General features: G+C 43.3%; 1 protein-coding gene across 4 annotated transcripts in view; it reads left to right on the top strand.

Annotated features, from left to right (window-relative positions):
• The window catches only part of GRIA1 (glutamate ionotropic receptor AMPA type subunit 1), a 299,786-nt gene that overhangs the window by 260,259 nt on the left and 16,713 nt on the right, over window positions 1-22,814 (top strand). For all 4 annotated transcript variants that reach the window (XM_047860502.1, XM_047860492.1, XM_047860474.1 and 1 more), the window contains one exon: window positions 2,234-2,481. In XM_047860502.1, the coding sequence (XP_047716458.1) occupies window positions 2,234-2,481 (248 nt within the window). The remainder of the gene's footprint in view (window positions 1-2,233; window positions 2,482-22,814) is intronic.

Here is a 22,814-nt window from a genome sequence, read left to right as displayed (position 1 = left end):
GAAGGGCTGTGAGAGCTGCAGATGATAGGAGAGATCCAAGAACAAATACCCCAAGTATGTTTCCAATCTTCCCTGCCACTCATGCTGCCTTCGCATCCCTAGAGATGAGATTTTCCTGATAGCCTAATCTGAGCAGCTATGAGCACAGCCCTGGCATTTGGGGCACAGGGGTGAGCCCGAGAGGACATATTAATTTTCTGCATACTGTTGCCCAGAGGGCTCTTCAGCTCTACCTGTCAACAGCCCAGTTCCCTGCCGTGGCCATCTTGTCAGGTCAAATTGCATCTTGCCATTGTCCTGCTGAGTATTTTGTTGGGTTTCTGCCTGGAAGATCATCTGTAAATCTGGTCACAGCTGAATTTATACATTTCTCTGTTTCCTGAGCGAGAAGAGATGTACACTGTAGATGTTCTGATTGGTTCTAGGTGTATCCTCCTCTAACTTTGAAATTCTCCCTCCTTTTTCTCCTTTCTTTCTTCTTCTTCTTCCTCATACATTGTTGCTTGAATGTTGTGTTTTCATGTAAAGAATCAGGTATTTTAAGACCACAAGGGATTCAAAGGTCCCCATGCCCCAAATCCTCGTGGAACAGATGAGGAAAGACTAGAACTCAAGCTCTTCACTCCCAGTCCAGTGGCCTTTCCAGAGGGTCAACCATACTTTAAAGAGTATCACCTAGTTGATCTAATTATAGATTCACTCTACCAAATACTTCCCTGAAATTCTCAGTAACTATTTCCCTTAATTTTCCATTGAGACCAGACTTTTTCTAGGCCCAAATATCTCTATAGATCATTTGGCTCAAACAACAACTTAACTGTTTATCAATATTTTGCCAACACTTGATGTTGATATCAAAGAAATAAAACTGATATTTGTGTGCAAAGAAAAATGACATTTTGTGTGTATAATTTTATACTAAATAAATCTGTAATCTGTGTTTTAACCACTAGTCTACATGAATTTCATGACTCTAGCACTCTTTAAAACATTAGCCCCTTATATATGTATAACATGTGTCCATTTGCAAAGCCAGACTCCCGTACCCCCAAAATACATCTACCCTTTGGGGTAAGGAAACTCTTTAGAAAGACCATGTTAGATGAGAGGGATGATTTGTGGTCCTGGGTTGTGGGCCTTGACTAAGGGCCTACTATGTGTAAGGGTGCACTCTGTGAAGGACTCACAGAAGGGAAGATGTCCCCCTCCCTCAGATGGCATCCATATACTTAAGAGCTGTACACAAGCAAGGATGCCTTGCAATCTTGGCAGTCTAGCCTGAAGGTCCAGCGAGTGTGTCCTAGAGGAACATCAGCCCTCACAATACTCTTTTTAGCCCCAGAGGCCTACAAATCAGAATCATCTGGGGGAACTCCTGGAAGAAAAGATTTTTTCTAGGTTCCACCCCAGACCTGCCATATCAGAATCTATAGGTTTAGAGCAGGGCATCTCCATATTTACAATTTCTACACAGGATTCTGGTACCCACTAGAGCTTGTGAATGATTGTCCTTGAAACTAAGGTGGCCTCAGAATACAAAGGATTTGTTCTGGCCTGTGAAATGACTAGTAGGATGTGGCTGGAGAGAACCAGGGTATCAAGAGAAGTAAATAGCCTAGGCAAAGTCCCAAAGAAGGGAAGTTTCAAAGTGAGTTCAGTACAAGGGGAGGAAAACAGTTTGGCAAGATTGAGAGGCTTTTGAAATATAAACAGGTGACAGTATTAGGTCTCAAGTTATTAGCTTTATCAGACAATTTACATTCCAAGGTCAGTCTTATAATATGACTCATGATCCAGAATTCCTCAATGTTTTTATTATTGGGGGAACCAATAATGAAATCATATTCCACTGATATTAAGCTCTCCTTTTCTTCTGGGCAGTATAAATATGGCCTTCTTGAGTAATAGATAGGTTCTATAATGTCTTCAGAAGCTAGATTAGGGTTGCATTTCTTAACTCTTCCCATATAGAAGGAGAATATAATTCAGCAGTAAATAAAAGATTCTGAGCTATTCTGTTCATTCTCTATTTGCAAGATATTTGTACTTTGGAACCTACTGATACTAATTAGAGCCTCTTATTTTGCAATCACTCATAATTTGTTTCTTCCTGAGCTAATCTCACTCATGAATGTGTGATCAAGCTACACTCAGCTCTTCATTAGTGTGTGTGCCACCTCAATTCCAAGCACAGCCAGCACTTAACTCCAGCTTTGTTCCTGTCCCCTGCCAGAGGTCTAAAATTGCCGTGTTTGAGAAAATGTGGACATACATGAAGTCAGCAGAACCATCAGTTTTTGTGCGAACCACGGAGGAAGGAATGATCCGAGTGAGGAAATCCAAAGGCAAATACGCCTACCTTCTGGAGTCTACCATGAATGAATACATTGAGCAGCGGAAACCCTGTGACACCATGAAGGTGGGAGGTAACTTGGATTCCAAAGGCTATGGCATTGCGACACCCAAGGGGTCCGCCCTGAGGTAAGTAGCCAAGATTTGCTTCCTTGGTACTCCCTCTCCCCTCCCTACCTCAGGAATGAAGCTGCTGTGTCTGCCTCAGGGCTCCAGTGCCACAATGCAAGCTGTCACGGGGGCTCTTCTTGGACACCAGTGAGCCTGGAAGATTCCAGTCACCTGAGATCTTCAGCCCTGAGGTTGGAATTGACCTGGGGGCCTCAGCTTGCTATGACTGTCGCTGCCCATGTGTTTTTCCCCATGCCTCACCTTACCCCTCCAAATGTGTTAAACATCAGTGAAACTTGTGTTTGTGTTGTGTGATCTATAACACACCATCCTTTACCAGATACTCTCATATCCAAGTAGGTTACGAACAGAGTTCTCCAGCAGCCTGGATTCTTTGACAGAAGGTGGTTTATAATGTTTGTCTAAAAGAAACATAAACACGTTGTCCAAATGGAAAGTCAAGTAGTTTGAGCCCTAAAGGCTCTGGCTGTATCATGAATGGCAGTACCCATTCTTTCCCCAAATACTGATTTCTTTAGCAAGAAAAAAGGTGGTTCAGGGACACCTGGGTGGCTCAGTCAGTTGAGCATCCAACTTTGGCTCAGGTCATGATCTCATGGTTTGTGAGTTCAAGCCCTGCATCGGGCTCACTGCTGTCAGAGTTAGAACCCACTTTGGATCCTCTGTCCCCCTCCCCTAACCCCTCCCCCACTGTGCTCTCTCAAAAAATATTAAGACAAACAAACAAACAAACAAATAAGTAGTTCAGTAAAGAAGCAAAGTAGACTTTACTCTCACATAAAGAAGTTCTGGTACTCATTCCAAACAGCTAAGGTAGAGTCCTATAGACTCGGGATCAAAAGACATAGATTTAATACTGGGATTTACTACTGTCTTACCAAAGGTAAGTCTTGTCGTCTCTCCAACCTTTAGCTTCCTCATCTGTAAAAAGAGGATATTCATCCCAGCCCTTCCTAGGTCCAAGGTGATTGTGAGTTCAAATCTATATAGAAGATAATTAAAAGCAGCACACTGTGAAATAACCTGTTATTCACTGATATCATGTCAATTTACAGAGGGATTAAATAATTTTAGGGAAGGGTAGTGCTCAAAGAAAGATGAGAAGTATTTAAAAAGGTTGCAAAAGGATGAAGAGATGTTCTTAACCCACATTGACATCCAGGGCTACCTCTGCCCTGAATGAAAGATGTCTTTCATTCATTTCAATAATATTGAGCCCTGCAATGTTCTAGGCTCTAGGCTTGGACCTGGAGCTACAAGTTTGAACAAGCCGGACAGTCTCTACGCCTATGGAATTACATGCTTGCAGGGAAGACACTCATTCAACAGGTGATTATTGTTTGATGGTTCATGACAACTATGACAGGTGGTAGTTGATAAAAGACCTGGAGGACACCTACTTCCAGCCATACAGCAGAATAATACTCCTACTATAAAACCTAAATATGCAGGATAAAGTTATAACAAATAGCCATTTTTATGAAAATTAGGAAATCCCAAGGCCAAAACAGAAAAAGGTCATCAAAACCAGAGTGAAATGCATAAGCCGACTCTTCAGGAGCTGCCATAAGCAGGGCAGAGTTGTAAATTATGTGACAGTCCACATGAACAAGAATAAGAAGTACATCTAAAAGCATTTAAGTAATGAAAATATTTTTAAAAGAAAAATACACTGTCACAAGGGACCAGGCATATTTGGAAAAATACCAATTAGAATTCAGGGACGTAATAATATCTCAATGGAAGGGGTAAACAACAAATTAGTCAAAGTGGAAGAGAAAATTATTACACTGGGAGAAAAATGGAGATAATTCCTCAGAATATCACAAAGAGAGACAAAAAGACAGAAACCCTGACAAAGAGGTTAGGAGACCTGAAAGAGAAAACAAAATCCCAGGTGTATCTTCTGTGAGTCCCAGAGACAAGAGAGGATGGAGTAGAGGCAGTATTTAAAGGGAGCTTTCCAGTATTTATGGAAAACATTAATACCCTGATTCCAAAGTTATGTGTCCCAAGCAGATGAAAATCAGCAGCTGATCCACTTGAAACTGCAGAACTTATAGAGACAAAGAAGATCTCAAACACACTCAGAGATAACAAGGTCTAATCTGGTGTGCAGGATGGATGGAATGTGGCCAAGAGGGCTTTTCCAAGCATGCTTTTTTCTCAAGCTGAGATATGACAGGTTAATAGGAGTTAACAAGGTAAAATAAGAGGAGGGGAAGAGATGAATACTCCAGCCAAAGGGAACAGCATGTGCAAAAATTCTAAGGTAAGAAATCATGGTACAGTCGATGAACTAAAAGGAGCCAAGTGCTCCTGGAACAGGTAATAAAAAGGAGAAAAGGTTACTTTGAGATTAGAGAATGAAGTAGGGAAGCATTTTGTAAAGGATTTTTGTCCTTATGTAAAGAGTAATGAAAATATATTGAAGAATTTTAAGTTAACTGTCTGAAAATTAAGAAACAAAGGTATCTTTAGGAGGGCAAATATAACTGAATATACCAAATGAAGGGAAACCAATGGCCTGGTATTTATCAATCATGCATCTTTGCCTCAAACAACTTAAAAGATTCTCTGTACAAGTTTAGACAAAGTCCAAAGGGGATCCAAAAGAGAGTGTTTGGGCAAGGAAGAGACTTTTATCTCAGAAACGTATACAACATTATCCTAGAAAGGCCCAGAGTAGAGAATGAGCTCTTATATGTCCGAGAACATCAATGATGCTGCAATATTACAGTTTACTTAAGGCTTTATGAGTAAAGGATATTATTTGATCTAAATACATGGATATGAATTTAAGAAAACAAGGCACTGAGAGGTGACATTATTTGTCTAATCAATAGAGTACTTCTGCCATCCATCCTACATACAGATGCCTGGAACAAGATGACAAACTCAGAAAATATTAGATATTTGAGTTACATGAACTCAGGTCGTCTGGCACTCAAATGACTTTGCACTATAATAAAATCTACCACTGAGTGAATGCCTACTCTATGCCAGATGCTATGGTATGTCCATCATCTCATATAAACCTCATACCTATAAAGTACCATTATCCCCATTTTACAGATGAAAAACAGAGGAACAGATTTAAGTTACCTGACTAGCTTGACACAAACAGCTAATAAGGAAGTAGCCAGATTTCAAGTTCAGGTAGTCTGATTGCAGAGCCCATGCCTGTGACCTAATTCTAATGCTGCACTGGACTTTATGACTGACAGCATGATTAAAGGCAGGAGACTTTACTGCCAGGTTCCCGGTACCTATTCTCACATGTCAAGCAATAACACACAACTCAAAAAAAAAAAATTAAAAAGCAGACATTTGGAACCCAGAGTATCCACTCATCACTATGAAGACAAAAGGCAAGAGTAGATGGTCATTTTAATGCACCAAATACCACTTTTTTGAGTAGTGACACTGCTTTTGTGGATTTTGCATGCCTATAGATTCTTTTGGGATAAATGTTGAAAATAATTCAACTTTAATAAAGAAGACCCTAATTCTGTTGTTTACATCTCTGTAAGACATACCAAGCTATTTATGGATTTTGGGAAAGAAAGCAAGAGCAAGGGAAAAATAAATGAAAAGGAACATATTCCAAATATAGATCACTGATGGTTGATTTTTAAGTCATGTGGCCCAAATAATGGCCACATGCTCCCAACTCTCCCCCCAGTGCTCCAATTGCTCCAGTGGCAACTTTTATGATAACGATGGGGTTTCCTGACTCAAAAATAGAAGAGTAATGTTCATCCTAAGATGGCCATGAGTTTCTAACCTAGGAAAATCCATCTTCCCTCTGTGAGATTCTCCCTCTCATTTTTTCATTCAGAGGAATCATTCTAGCAATGAATAGTGTAGAGATTCCATGAAACATAGAATTGCAAAATGGTCACAGAAAATGTGAGCGTGCGCGCACACACACACACACACACACTTCAGCCAGGGTTCCATCATATCTTGGCCTCAATGCCCCAAATGGTGCTATTTTCTCAAGGAATAGTCAAATATCAAGAGTCATGGCAACCCAAATGTCACAGAGACCCATGTGCCTACTCCAGCCATCTTAGTAGGCTGGGATCACTGATTTGGTCCCGGGAAAGCATTCTTCATGGCAGAGGAGGAAAGTGAGGAAAGAGTAAGGGATGGTACCTATTTCCTCTGGTCCCTATTTAAAAGGAGCTTACATGTGCTAAAGACAATATGGCAGTAGATATAAATTTTAATTGGGGCGCCTGGGTGGCTCAGTCGGTTAAGCAGCCGACTTTGGCTCAGGTCACAATTTCGCGGTCTGTGAGTTCGAGCCCCGCGTCGGGGTCTGTGCTGACAGCTCAGAGCCTGGAGCCTGTTTCAGATTCTGTGTCTCCCTCTCTCTGACCCTCCCCCGTTCATGCTTTGTCTCTCTCTGTCTCAAAAATAAATAAACGTTAAAAAAAATTAAAAAAAAAAATAAATAAATTTTAATTCAAATTATTTAGAATCACAGGAAATACTTTTAACAACACTGTTCAGCCATTCACAAAGCTGCAAACTCTTTCTGCAAAGACGTCTTTACAGAAGGTTGCTTTAGCACACTACAGGCATTGCTACAGACTTCCCTTCTGCCCTATAAAAGTGGCGCTTCTGTACCCCTCATAGGCAGATATGCTCCAGGTTCAGTGCCTGTATCTGCATTAAAAAGGACTTCCCTGGCAGTCTTTCTCCATCACTTGCTCCCTGTAAAGCCAGACCTTACCATATCTACAGGGCACTCACCCCCTTCCAGCCTGCCGAAAAAAAGCTGCAAGTTCCTCCAAGGCAGATCACCCAGCTCTGTCTCAGAAGGTCAGAGAACTGATATCTAAGGTCCAACTGTTCCTCTAAAACTTGCCAACTCTACTTGGCAGAAACCAGGCCATGGTCCCTACGGAGTGTTAAAAGGCTGTGTTAGTGACAGAATGGTGTTTTTGTCTCTTCTGCTCTGGAAACAAATACTCTGATGAAGCGAAGTGGCTCCATGCTTGATTTTCCATTTGGACAGGTGGTGTTTCTTTGAAACAGATGCTGTTTGTTGGCTGTCACTGCATGTCTGGGGTTGGGCAAGGGGCTGAATTATGTTTCTGAAGCCCTTAGGTTATAGATAAAGACCTGCTCATCCAATGCCAGTCACTAGGGAAAGGCAATTGGTAAATCAACTAATTATGATCTATTGGTCCCTTTTATTGCCAACTGAATGTATTTACTGGTCCCAAGTGAAGTCTCCTTTCTTTATTATGATGAACAATCCCTTCAGTTAGAGACAGTGTTCTCAAATCTGCTCAGTATGGGGGCATGGCCCATGTTTTACCAACCCAAGAAGGAAGCCACACCAGATTGGCCTGAGTTAAAATCTCAACAAATGATTCTCCTTCACAAGCCATTTACCAGGAATTTGATGGATTTGCTGAGTTATACCCTAATCAGGACGCTGGTCAAAATCTGGTCTTTAACTGTGACCGTGGTTACATGGAGTCTTTTCTGGTCTCTGCGCTCATGACATGTTTGTTTTCTGTCATGTGTCTTGTCCATGCCAGATGTATGGGCCAGGGGATGGGAGCTTCCTCCTACAGCTTAGTGGATGGTGGATGGGTACCCACAAGGGTCTGATATCCACTCCCTGTGCTTTCCATTCAGTTTCACAGATTCCTTTCTGAATATCTCCCCACAAAGCCCTCTGTACACACCTCAGGGGGAGCAGTGAGAGAGATGCAGTCCCAGCCCCTAAATGTTTTGTCACCAAGAAGAGCTCATGAGCCGAATTACACAGGGGCCTGCTGTTCTACCCAGTGCCATAAGAGTCAGCAACATACAAAAGGAGGAGAGTCAACATTTGAGTGGAAGGATTTATAAAGGTTTTGTGGCAGAGATAACATTCAACATAGGCCTGAAGAATTGTGATAGATGAGGAATGGGTAGAGGGCGCTCCAGATGAAGGGGACCAAATGAGCAGAGGTGAGAAAATGGAGGGGCTTGCTTTCAGGAAAAACAAAGGATCCACTTTAACTAAAGAAGGCATTAATAAGTAGAAGCAATTGGCTGAGGTCATACTGTGAAGGATTTCAGATGCCTCTGTATTTTTTATTCAATGTCAGGAGGGGCCATTAAAGGCCACTGATGTAGAGGGATCCTGGACCAAACAGGCTCCCAAAGATGATCCTGGCAGTGGTTTGCAATGTGAGTCACAGGGAGGAGGATCACCAGCAAAGAGACCATTTAGAAGGCTGTTGCAGTTATTCTGGTAGGGGAGGATGAATGTGGTTACAGATCATAATGGGATGGCGACAGATAGAAATGGTGGGCTCTATGTTCTTCACCAGACATCACCTCTACCTTAAGTCTTAGTAGTTTGGAAAAGAAGCCTGTTATGTGAGCTTTTTGAGACTTTTGTGCTCTTGCCTAAGGCCTGACCAGGTAGAAACTGATTCTGGCACAGACAGAAAGTGGGCAGATATGGGGTTGACCTCCCAAAAGACTTATTGGCATCTCCTCACTTTTACCTCAGGGGTGCCTAGAAGGTTCAGAAAGGCATTGCTGGGAGGGTTGCAGCAAGAACGGTGGAGGCTCCCAATCACCTTTCTCTTTCCCTATTGCACTGACTGTATCTTGCCTGTATTTGGTGTTTTTTTTTTTTTTAATCAGACATAAGTTTAAGATTGCTCATCAACATTTTAGTCACACTGGTATTCTGACTGAATACATTTTTCTCCCTCACACAACCCTATTCTGGGAAGTATCTACTAAGAACTGTCTGTCTCCATTGGCATATGGCTGAAGGAGGGAGGTGAAGGCCATGACTCAGGAAGAGATAACATAAGGTTTTGTGGGAAGCGTTCCCACTTCCAGGGATTGAGGGTCGTTTAGTTGCCCACCTCCATACTAGGACCTCGTGACATGAATGACATCTTCAAGTTAGTTCGGTGGGCCTTTCTTGAACAAATTTTTTTTTTTTTTTTTTTTTTGCCTAGTGCTGATCTGAGTGCTACAGAGACCATAAGAGAGTTCTCTTTTAGAGAATCACAGTGACCCAGAATGTAATTGGGAAACAAATAAGCAAGTGCTGTTTTGTGTGGTGCTAAACCTATTGTTCTAAAGAACCATTCCCCAACTGCAGTACGTGTCAAATTATCTTGGGAAGCTGGTTAAAAATGCTCCTTTCTAGATTCTCGTTCCTGCAATTTCTGATTCCGCAGATCCAGGGTGGGACCCAGAAATGTGCAATTTTAACAAGTCCCGGGGCAACTCTGTTATAGGCAGACAGCAGTCCATTTTGAGAAACAGGGCTCGAGGTCAGAGAAGAGAGATGGACAAGGTCTGAGAAGGCAGCGGCTTAGAAAGAGAAGGAAGGTTAATACGATGGGAGCATGACAGGGAAACTACATTGAATGGTGTCCAAACCATGATCCTTGGAGTCAAGCAACCTTCATTCAGGTTCAAGGGCCATTACTTCACCAGCAGGTTGACCTCACTTGGTAAGTCATTATAACTTTATGAGCCTCTGTTTTCTTTTCTGTAAAATTGGAGTAATAACAATTCATTGCCGTTGCTCTGAGTTTTGATGAAATAGCACGAAGTGCTTGTCACAGAGGGTACTCATTAATGTTAATTCTCCACCCCTCTCCTCTTCCCATTAGACTTACCAAAAAGTCATTTGTGAACCAGATAACATGTTTCCCTTCTCTGTGAAACGCACTGTGTTCATCAGAAATGCACGTGAACATCAGCCTCACCCCCCAGCACCGGCTGCATTAGAAATGTCTCTGAGAACAATTTGTGGTCCTCCCCCACAGAGAACACACTAAAAAAATAAAACCCTGATATTTTTTTTTCTCCCTCCCTCCCACCCTCCTCCCATAGTATAGTACTGTTCAGGGCCTGCCGCTGAGAATAAATACAGTATGTCCCAGGGCAATGACAGGCCTTTTCAATTGGTCCTTGTCTCCTGATGGGTAGCCAGGGATGCTTGTTGTCATGGTAACCCCATGAACTCTGTGACCCAGGTCGGGCCTGATCAGAGACAAAGCTCTCTGAGCAGAGAGGCTGGATTTGCCTGCATCCTCAGAAGAGCCGGAGAGAGAGGGAGAGAGGGAGGGAATGGGGGATAAAAAGGGAGAGAGAGAAAAAAGGATGGTGGGACAAAGAGAAGGAGAGAGACAGAAAGTGTGTGTGTGTGTGTGTGTGTGTGTGTGTGTGTGCGTGAGAGAGAGAGAGAGAGAGAGAGAGAAGAGACTGGAGGTCTGCCAAAGGAGTGCTGCATCAATACAGAAGCTTCTCAGGTCAGGACACGTGGGATGGGTTGTAGAGCAAACCGAGAAATCCTCCTAGGAGACTTACAAGGCAGCCCAGTGCAAAGGTCCAGGCAGTGGGGTGATGAGGGCTTGATTTAGCATTTTAGTGGTGATGATGAGACCTATTGTTAACATTTATTGAGCCCTGACTCATCCCCAGAGCTTCTATGAAATATTTGATGTGCATTAGTTTATGTAATCCTCACAACCCTGTGAAGGTAGTATTGTTTTCACCTTGATCGTATAGTTCGGGAAACTGAGGCACAGAGAGGTTATGGAACCTGCCCAGGATTACCTGGTGGGGAAATTGGAGAGCTGGATTTTCAAGCCAGGCAACCTGATTTTGGGACCTCTTCTTAGCCACTGGGCAAAAAAAAAAAAAATGGATCTAAGGACAGAAACTGTGAGGAAGACATGATGATTCAGAGGATAAAGATCAGGTACTGCCCCTCCCCCAACTCACACATGTACAATTGCATTTAGTCCTGCAAGTCAGAAAGCCATGGTCCTGCAAAGGGAAGTGGCTCACTGTAGCCCTGAGTTCCCCAGGGAGCCCTTTCCTCCCTTTTGCATTAGGAGGCCACACATATCCGTCTGTCCCCAGGATGGGGCCGTAGCACCAGGTGATGCCAATGCCCCACATGTAAAAATGGAAGAAGACACATCCAGTGTAAGCTAAGGTTCCCCACTGACCCATGACAGATTGCACCTAACACACCTCCAAAGATTTTCACGCCTCTCAAAAAACGCTGTAGTGCTTTGGACTCCTTTCACCAAAGAAGAGCTAACCATTTTAGATTGACTATACTATCAGCACAAAGAGGGAGGAAACTTCATTCCTTCCCCACCTACTGTGTGCTGGGCAATGGCTATGCATTCAGTGCCCTAGGCACTGTTCGGGCATGAACCCTCCTCTTGCCTTTTGATTTAGGCATTATCATTTCCTTTTCACGAGTTAGGAAGCTAAGATTCAGAGAGGTGACATTCTGCCCAGGTTCTCACCGTGATCTGTGGGATGCAGCTGAAGCATAAACCCTGACTCCTGAACCGTCCTTCCTTCCACATTCCCACCTCGGTGCTAATGAAGACACCCCTCACTGCCTTTGCCACCTTTTAAGGTTGCATCCTTAAAACATGAGGGGAAATGAGACACCAGGTGGCCTCCACAGCCAGAGCACTCCCTCCTGAAGCACCAGGCTGGGATGGAGATCCGTGGTGCAGGTGTATTCTGAAGGACTGTGTTAAAACCACAAAGGCAAATGCACACTTACTCCTGTTACGGCTCTATTCTTACCATGCCTGCTTGAGAAGCTTGTAAATGGCAGAGCGACACAGAGTAAGAGAAAGAGGAGGAAGGCAGACAGAGTGAGGTGGCAAGGATGGATCTGGGGAGATGAATGACCCGGGAAATGAATGGCCTTTACCACAGCAAGAACAGCGACCCAGCACGGGCTGTGATTTGCCTGCTGAAGCACTACCTTCTCCCGCTGGTATACAAATTGTATGTTGCTTTCTTTTAAGAGGCTGTTGCTGTCAAAAATAGCATCTTTTTTTCCCCCCTCTCTCTCCCTCTCATCAGCAACTTTCTTTCAGACTTGCCAGTGTTCTTTTCCAAGAAGGCAGCTGCTATTATGCAAAGGCAGAGCAAGGGGGAGAAGGTCTGGGTACCTGTCCCAGTCCTGCCACTCAGGGTTTGTGGGTGTGGGAAGAGAATGTGCTTTGGTGTTGATCAGACTCTCGTTCAGACCCAGCCTCCCACATTTACAACCTGTCAGATCTTAGATATGTAGCAAACAGCCGTACGGACCATCAGATGATTGTTAGGGCCTTAAAGTCAGGGCTGAGGACAAATCCCAGGTCTGCCAGCTAATGACCAGAGTTGCTCAGACAAGTTACTTCACCTTTCTCAGTTTCCCCAAGTACAACAACTGGAGGTAACACTAGCATTCACATTGGTGGTTGTTAAATAATTAAATTAGATAATATAAGGTGCTTAGCACAGTGCCTGGCACATATTCAAGTGACTAAGAAATGTTAACTATCATTACTTAATCTCTCAGAGTCTTAGATTTTTCATCTTCCAAAGTAGGAACTATAAGTAGGAACTATAAGCTTTACATGGTGCATAAGGAATTCTTGACCATTAATCCCCTTTCCTCCCCCACTTCTCCTTTCCCTTCTGCTTCCCCTCAACACTCACAGTCTATTCTGTTGGTTTGGGGATCTGATCCAAACAAGTGGTGATTGCCTTCTCTGGGCCAGACCACTCTCAGCTTCTTTACATCATAATGCGTGAAATTTCAGCATACCAAGAGACAGAAATATCTGAATGGACAGTTTTATTCTCTTTTTCGCTCAGTGCCCCCCAAAGGTCAGCTAATAGCCACCTTGCTTCCATCCATATGCCTAAAAGTAGAAAAGTCCCACGCAAATCCTGATTTCTTAGGGCAAGCAGAAAGGAAGGGGAAGGGATGGCCCTGAGTTGAACCCCTGCACAGAAACTCTGGGTCATCTGTTTCAGTAACTTTTATGAATCACCCCATGTGCTGAGATCATGGGCTTGGTAATCACATCTAAGCAGCCTTTGCCTCAGGGAGGAAAGGGGCAAATCCCAGGTGAATCCCTAAGCAGAGTTGACTTGATATCCTAAGGAGCCGGAGGTAGGGAGTCAGGGGAGTCTCCAAACAAAAGAAAAAGTCAGGCAGGCATATTTGCATAGATTATTCATGCCTCCTCAGCACACACATCTAGCAGGAAAAGAACATAATGACCTCTTAATCATATTCTCTATTCTGAGAGGAATTAAATTTATTCCTCTGGAGGAATGTTAAGACAAAAAAATCCATAGCACTATTCAAGCCCAGGCTACTTGTGGCCTACAAACACCACAACTTGTCCCCACTCTGGTGTCTTTTCTCTTATTGCTTCCTTCTTTCTACCTATATTTCAAAGTACGGTCCAGTGAAGCAAGGGGCAACTGTCCCACAGAACCTAGTAGAAAATTTAGCACGTAGAAAACTCCTATTGATTGTCCCACTGACTGATTCCTACCTGGCCAACTTCCATATGGTGACTTTCTGAGTATGTCATAAAATCAGTTGATGTGTCTGGTCTTGTGTAGATTCATGAGAACCAGGAAATACTAGTTCTACTGTATAACTATATAACATAAATTAAACCAACTCTTTTTTTTAAGTGTTTATTTATCTTTGAGAGAGAGAGAGAGAGAGAGAGAGAGAGAGAGAGAGAGCATGAGCAGGAGAGGGGCAGAGAGAGAGGGAGGCACAGAATATGCAACAGGTTCCAGGCTCTGAGCTCTGTCAGCACAGAGCCTGACACAGGGCTCAAACCCATGAACCGCAATATCATGACCTGAGCCGAAGTCAGACACTTAACCGACTGAGCCACCCAGGTGCCCCAAACCAACCAACCTAACTCATGAGTCTCTTTGGCCATTACTAATGCACATCCTAAAGGCAGCAGATGAAAGCACAGGACTATGATCACACAATTTAATTTTATCAATATTCCTGGCATAGGATTTTTCAAAGCACTAAAGTAAGTGCTCTTAAGGAAAACAAGATGATTATGACATTGGGACCCCTAAGACTGACTATCTAATGCAGGGGCTGCAACAAAAATGCCCCCAAGGGCCAGGTGAAGAAAATGAGTAAAATGGATTTGCATTAAACTCTTACTTGTTTTCCTTATTTTTAATAGACCCATGAGTACAGTCACCCTTTCTCTATTCTAACAAAATAACAGTGCAAACACTCTGACAAATAATAATTATGGTTAACATTTTTTGAGCACTTGCTATATATGGCAAGCACTCTCTAAGTCCTTAGATGCATTCCCTAATTCACGTAATCCTCATAAGAACCCAACAAAGTAGGTACTGTTAAGAATCTCATTTTTAAGATAATAAATCAGTGGCATAGTGAGGTTAAGTAAATTATCAAAAGTCACACAGCTAGTGAGTGGCATAGCCTGAATTTGAACGCAGGCAGTCCAGCTTCAGAGTCTGTTCTTTTATCCACCACATTATCCTATAAGTGACAGTCTCTGAGTGATCAGAGAAAATGATGGGGACTTGGTGAACAAAAGAATATATGCCTATGTAGAGGGAAAAGGCTCCACTCCATTCTGATTTAATATATTGCTGTGTCAGAACGTTGCCAGATCTGGTTTTTCAAAGAAACTGGAAATCTCAATTTTTGCATGCACTGTTCAAACGTTGAGTGTTGGTCACAGTTAAGAGAGGAATAGAGAAGACACAGGCTAGTACCAACTAATAGTAATACAAAAAAGAGAGGAAATCCCATGAAGATGATAGATTATCAATAGATCAGTAGATGGATGAACAAGGCACAGTGGGAAAACCATGCAGGGAGGGATTAATGTCTTACCCTTCAGGTGGGAGTCTGGGGAGGCACCCAAGAGGACGTAGCAGTCCCCAGACAGGGCCCCAAACCAGTGGGGAGAATATATACGAGCAAGACGGGGAGAAAGATATTTCAGGTAAAAGACCCAGCAAGCATACAGTACAAGAGTGAAGGGGAGAGTAATTCATGCATTCTTTTTCTATCTTTCTATTGCTGTTTGCAGCAGGGAATCATTCCCTCAAATGAAATCGCTCATGGAATCCCATTATAAAAGACAAATGGGAGGGGGAAGCTGCTGAAAGAACAGAGGAGGGGCTGGAGGTGGTAGTGGAAAGGGGGAGGAGGAAGAGAGCTAGAGACAAGTTTGGGCCCAGGGTGGGAGACCTGGGAGATCAGCGTTCCTCTCTCCCTCGGGAGCCATTCTCTGTCACTGGAGGAGACCATTCTCCAACATGATGACCCTGTGTATTTTAAAGTCCACAAGAAAATAATGGTCCTGCTGGCCTGCTCAGCATTCTGTTCACATTGATGTTTGTCTTTTGGTGGCCAGTCCTTAGAATAGGCCCAGCTTTCCTTCCTTTCATTGAACCAGAGGTGGCTGAGATGAGACCAGTGGGCTGGCTCTTGCCCGGAATGGTGTTTTCAACCCCCTCTGTTAATTGTAGGGAGGCTTTCATTCATTCCCTCCATTATCTTTTGTCAAGCATCTGAAGTGTCTGATACAGACCCTGTGGCGGGGCTGCTGGCAAATGGTTCTGTGTTACAGGGCCGGATGTGGTTTACTATGAGCTGCAAGTGCACTGCTTCTCACAATGTGGGGCAGGCTGGGGATCAAGCATGCCTCCAGAAATACCTTCTGTCCATAGCACCCCTGCTGGAGGGGCCAGACTTCCGGTCCCCATCCAGGTCTCTGTACTGTACCAGGTGATGCTAGCCAAAGGACCCCAAAGAAAGTTACAGGGCCTGGAGCGCCTGGGTGGCTCAGTCGGTTAAGCATCCAACTTCAGCTCAGGTCATGATCTCACAGTTCATGAGTTTGAGCCCTGCGTCGGGCTCTGTGCTGACAGCTCAGAGCCTGGAGCCTGCTTCAGATTCTGTGTCTCCTTTCTCTCTCTCTCTCTCTCTCTCTCTCTCTCTCTCTCTCTCTCTGTGTGTGTGTGTGTGTGTGTGTGTGCTTCTCCCCTGCTTGTGCCCCCTCTCTTTCAAAAGTGAATAAATAAACTTAAAAAAAAAGAGCTACAGGGTCAGAAATAGATATCACACATGTAAAACTAGTATGCAGCTTCTGGGGGGTTGGGTAATACAACATACATTGTTGTGATACAACTATATTTCAGAAATGTAAAACTCCTTCATTCAAAAAAAAATTCATCAAAAAGCTTTTGTTAGCTATTGTGCTGGGTTCCATTAAAGAACTCCTCTGATTGGAGGAGCCAGCCAATGGATAATAGCGTGATGAGCTTACTATTCTAGGGTATGCAAGTACAGTGGGACAGAAAGGAAGGCCTGATGCGTTCTGCCTGGGCCTTGCAGGAGGATTTGCAGAGAACAACATATGTCAGAGGCTTATATGATGAATGGGTTCTACACAGTGGCCAAGTGTACCAGGTAGAGCATGTGCCAACACAAAGAGGTGTGGCTTTTGTGGCACTTCCAATCCAGCCACTTGTCCACAAGTAACCCCAAAGCACTTTAACATCTGCCATCTCATTTGCTCCTCACAATACAGACAGCTGGAGCCAGAGCTTGTAATTATTCCCATCTTACTGGGAAAACTGAGGTATACTTGCAGTAACCAAATATCCTGGTTTGCCCAAGATTGAGAGGGTTCCCAGGATGGGGAACTTTTGGTGCTAAAACCAGGAAAATTCCAAGCAAACTGGGACAAGTTGGTCACCAGAGGCACAGTTACAGGTCTTTCCACATATCTTGACCAGAGATTAGTGAGGTACTCAAACCAGACTCAGATTCTTTTCTCCACCTCAGATGGAGAAATAGAGTGCTCTACATATGGTTATTTTTTTTTAAACCAATTCCTTTGTGTTATTTTGTACAGTCAGAAACCAAAGGCAAAACATCTGTCTCTAGCTGACTCAATGGCTGACCAACATTCCTTTCTCATGAGATCCCAGGACTGTCTGTTCCTTGAGTATACTCCAAGGGGAAAACCACCTGTGGTGGTCTCAGGTGAAGGGAACTTTGACCTTACCTGTATTCCCTTACAATACCTGGGGATGTCTGCATTTTAATTGAGGCTCCTGACAACCCCACTAGCTATTTCCATCTGCTTGATCACTGTTTAACCTCCCCCACATTACCTACCACTCCAAGCTACTGGGCCAGCAGAATCCCATGTGCTGTTAGCTTTCTGCCCTGTCAGTGATGATGTTTACCCTAGATGGTCCAAACCGACAGTGTCATAATCTGTACTATAAAGACAGAAGGGGTCTTTGAAATTATTATCTAAAAGGTAGGTGATTAAGAGGTGCTGTCTAGGATCCAGGTCCACAAACACCCAGGCCTGTCCTAGACCCAACTACTCTTCCCCTTAAGAAGCCAGGCCAAACATGCTTTGGTTCTTGCTGAGGCTGTGGCTCCCACTCCAAGCAAAATGACCCTGGTTTGGCCTCAGCACAGGAGCAGAAACATCCAACCAAAGAAGGCCCTCAGCAGAAGTGGTTTACTCGTCTCTTGAAGACTATATAGGAGAGGCTCCTGCAGGGCTCAGAGAGAGGTATAAGGGGAGAAAGGAAGTGGCTGGACCTCTTTCACAGAGGGAGCACCCTGGTCCTCAGAACCCTCAAGTCCCATGAAAGGAAGAGTTGGAATGTCCATGCTCACTTGTACACCTGACCTTTAATTGAGTCCAAGGAAATTCTCTCCCTCCATGGTCCCTCCAATGCCTTTAAACCTCACTCATCAATAGCTGTCCTTCCCCTTCTTGAGGAATGATGCAGAGATCCTCGAAGTCTTTTCCCCCAGAAGTCCAGTGGATCCTAGACTAAAGGCGTCATGGACCAGTACGGCACCAAAAAAGAAAATGGTGGTAGGGACACATGACAATGTTTTTTCTTGCCAAGGAATCCTGGTATCTTAAAAGAAACAAAACAGGGGCTCCTGGGTGGCTCAGTCGGTTAAGCATCCGACTTCAGTTCAGGTCATGATCTCACAGTTCATGGGTTTGAGCCCCACGTCGGGCTCTGAGCTGACAGCTCAGAGCCTGGAGCCTGCTTGGGATTCTGTGTCTCCCTCTTTCTGCCTCTCCCCTGCTCATGCTCTGTCTCTCCTTCTCTCTCGAAAACAAATAAACATTAAAAAAAAAAAACAAAAAATGACCATTTCTCATCAACATAATATAAAAAGAAAAGAAATGTGTTAACACTAAAAAAGAAGGAAATTTCACATGAAGGACTGTCCTTTAAATGGAAAATTTTAGGGGTGCCTGGGTGGCTCAGTCGGTTGGGCAGCCGACTTCGGCTCAGGTCATGATCTCGCGAACTCCATGAGTTCGAGCCCTGCATCAGGCTCTGTGCTGACAGCTCAGAGCCTGAAGCCTGTTTCAGATTCTGTGTCTCCTTCTCTCTGACCCTCCCCTGTTCATGCTCTGTCTCTCCCTGTCTCAAAAATAAATAAAACGTTAAAAAAAATAAAAAATAAATAAATGGAAAATTTTAGCTTTCTGAAAACTCACTCTACAACCTTATCATTCCTTATTTTCCCATTGGGAAGTGAAAACTTCATCACAAATTGGCCTGGATCTTTGAACCAGCATTATGGAACCATGGATTGAATCCTTTTTATCCAGCATATGAATTCCCTCCATGCTTTTCCTGACCAACAGTTGTCCCATCAACGATGTCCCACCAAAGTGCCACTTTGCAAATAAATTCCCTGAGAGCTGTAACAGCTCCAAAGTTTACCATCTCATTGAGCAGCATTCTGTGTCCCTGTGGCTTCATCTCTCTGATCTAATTCTGTCCTTCAGCATCTCAAATAAATCTAATTCCTCTTCCATTGGCAACCAGTCTCCAAGTTTCCAGGTGAGCCCTGTTTACTTTGCTGGATCCCTGGATTCGGGGTTAAAACTTTCGACGTTGTCTGTTCCTCTCATATGAGTCAGTATATTGGTTAATAATTGATACATATTCACTTAGGACTGCCTGGCAGTGTAGAGGGGCTGCTGGTCTGAGTCCTCTCCCTGCTTAAACACTTTACCTTCCCTGTCTCCCTTGCCTGCGGTGAAGACTTGACTTCTTGGCAGAGCATTCCAGGATGCTTGGGATTTGGACCCAGTCAGCTGTTATAGCCTAACCTCCCAGAAGCCCCCCTTGTGACCACATTCCCCAGACCTCTGCTTTCTAGTGCTCCTTCCTGATTTCACTCTTCCCTTTTCACAGAGCATGCCTGGAAGGTTTTCGAACTCCCACTCACTATCAGAATTAAACTCTTCCCTTTTCTGGTGCTTCCATAATTCTTTATTTTAAAATCGGATACGGTTTTCCATGAACTATTGGGAAGTGTTTCTGCCTCCCACATGAGACTGTACATTCCTTGAAGGTTGAGGTTTATAACTTGCTCAGTTTTTTATTCCTACTAAGTACCTAGTACTCTACTTAACACTTAATTGGCCCTGATAAATATTTGGTGGGTTGACTTGAAGACATCTACTCTTTCCACCAAAGCCTTTATAATCAAGTTAAAGGCTAAGGCTAATACACATAAAACAGTGGTAGGCAGGGCAATGAATTGACTGCTGGGTTCCAGGGAAGTTCAAAGGAAAGGTCAATGAGAAATCAAGCGTTCATGGAAAAATTCAAGGAAAACATGGGAGCAATGCAGGGCAAGTGGTGTTAGGAGAGAAGTGAAGGAGAACAGCAAGTTGCAAGCACAGACAAGCAGGAAGAAACACAGTGTTTGAAGGGGGACAGGATGTCTGGCAGCCTAGTGTGATTAGAACTGAAGCTTCCTTTGAGGGAGGAGAGGCACAGCATATCGCTGCAGGCTGGGTATAAACTCCAAGGGCTGTTTCATCCAATACTCCTCAGATGCTCAAATTCAAGGTTTTGAGAGAGAGAGACGGTTGCTTTAAAACTGAAGCCCAGAATTCAGTCCTTAGCCTTTCCTAAGGTGAAGCCCAATTAAAACCATCTGAAATCTCTCCCTGGACTGTTTTTTCCCCCCAAACTTCAATTTCCTTGCACGTATATGATAAGCAAACTTCTCCACAGTGGCAAGTCTGAATACATAGGATTTTAATGAGTATAAGGTCATCCTGGAGACTACCTTTCTAGGGTTCCAACTCCTCCCTTCTCAAGACTTCCAAAGATAATTCCTTGATTCAGATACTCCCCTAGACCCATAGGCTCCTGTGGCTGAAAATCAGGGGTCAGGTAGTTGACGGTTTACCAGAACTAGCCAGCATAGCCCCAGGTTATTGTCCATCTAGCAGTATCAGCTTTACCTTCTTAAAAAAAAAAAAAAAAGAAAGAAAGTTCTTTGGCCTCTTCCTTACAGTCAGCTTGTAAATTAGCATCTTATGAAATGGCCTATCATGAGGTTTTGTTCATTTGCTGCCTTTGCTCTGCTGTGGGCTTGGAGAGTGGAGATTCTTGGATGTTACAACTGTGTGCAAAGCAAAAGTTTTGAAAAGGTCTGATAGAGTTGGGGGGAGAGAGACCTAGATAATCTTTCTCAGGCTTGTTAATGCATATAATACCTCATGTGGGGCAAGCTGGAAAGCACAGTGGTTACATGCACAGACTTCATCCATGCAGAATGGAGTTAGAACCTTAGGCAATTTATGTATTTGTCTGTGGAATGTAAATAGTAATAATATGCGCACCAAATAGGGATGTGAGGATTAAAAGAAATAAAGCATGTAAAGTACTAAGTACAATCCGTGGCCTATAATAAGCTCTCCAAAAAATAAATAAATGTTAACTACAATTATCATCCTATGATCCTGTGCATTTTCTTTGCACACTTTCTGGGCTCTTTCTGTTATGTTCCAGATAGAGGAGTTTACCAAATAGCTGAATTAGAGGCACATAAGGTTATTTTGCACTTAGATTTCATCCATTCATTCATTCATTCACCAATAAATAAATAAATAAATAAAAAGGTATTTCTCACTTTTACACTGTATAGAACATCTTGTACTAAATATTGTGGGGAGGAGTTTAAAAACACAGGAACCATCATCTCTGCTCCAGGGAACTGACAGTCTATTTGAGGAGACCCATCCAATACACCAATTAGCTAGAAGATTACAGCATAAGGGACCAGAGTTAAAGTCCAGAGAATCACCCAGAAAGGGACATTCAGTGTTGAAATTTAATTAAATGCTTTTTCAGGAGTCCCTTTTTCAAACCAATTGTGAGATCATAAGCCCACCAAAAAAGGACATAAATTTTCCCCATATTTCCCATTGTGGAACTTGTGCCATGAGGAGGGTCCACTTTCTCTAAACACTTCTTCCCACTGTTGACCCCAAACTGGATTTTGTGCCTGAAGAGAACAAACAGGGGAGAGCTTATTTCTGAAGACAGAAAAGTGGTCTGATAGCTCACAGCAAAAATGAGAATTAAGAATTTGGTAACCCTGACATTTGTTCTCTGTTTCAGTTACTCCCTGTACTCCTGCCTCCCCTACGTTGAGTTTTTCTACCTACATTATTTTTAAATACAAAGATAGAAAAAAAAGGGGGGAGGGGTCAAGAAATCTAGGCAGTGGCTGTTCTATCCCTGTGTTGAACATCCCTAAGGAAAAATCCCAAAGCCAATCATTGCCCTTTGTGTGTTTGGTCAAGACTAGAGTGTCTTCTGTTTTGTTTGTTTGTTTTTAGACAGAGAAAAAGAGAGAAAGGGTGTGTTTCAGGGTTCTTTTAATGGAAATTGTTTTCCCAGCTTGAAAATTGCTACATTTAAACTCACAATGTGGGGTAAGTGAAATCATAAATATGAACTCCTTTTCAGGCAGCAAACAGCAAGCATTTGGAGTCTTTCTCCTTTGCCTTTGGGGATCCATATGCCACAGTCTAGTTAGCTGCCCAGCGACTGACAAACATAAATAAAAGGTAATAGTTGTAGTAAACAGAGTTCCTGTGAGTCAAGAAGTGTTTTCCAGGGAGGGATCAACATGCTTCTTATCACACTAGAGTCACCAAATAGCCAAAGTTTAGCTCTTATAAAAACAAACAAATAACACAGGCAATAAAAATAAAAATGTCTGTCTTGTCCACTGTCTACACCCAACAGTGGTGTAGAACTGGTATCTGAAAGCTCATAATAGGAAAAGAATTGGGCAAGAGGCTGTGGGAAGAGAGCTGGATTTAATAGCCCATCTGCCTTCCTATCAAATGCCCCTTGCCACCTACTATGGACATAGCTCCTCTGAACCCCTCCCTTTCATCCTATTTGGGCACCCATCTTAGTTAAATAAAAATTGAGCCTTAAGGTGGCACCATCAACAGAGAAATCCTCAAGAAGTAGCAAAATGGGAGGTGGGACAAATTATGTCCTGAAAGATGTCCACCTCCTTCTCTAAAGAACTAGATTAGGCACTAAAGGATAGGGAGGCAAACCCAGTCAACCAAATTATTCCAGTCACCAACTAATGCACCTGTGGGTCCAGC

Source organism: Prionailurus viverrinus, chromosome A1 (genome assembly GCF_022837055.1).
Source record: "Prionailurus viverrinus isolate Anna chromosome A1, UM_Priviv_1.0, whole genome shotgun sequence".
In the NCBI taxonomy this organism is placed as follows: Eukaryota; Metazoa; Chordata; class Mammalia; order Carnivora; family Felidae; genus Prionailurus; species Prionailurus viverrinus.
This window is presented reverse-complemented; position numbering and strand designations above follow the sequence as displayed.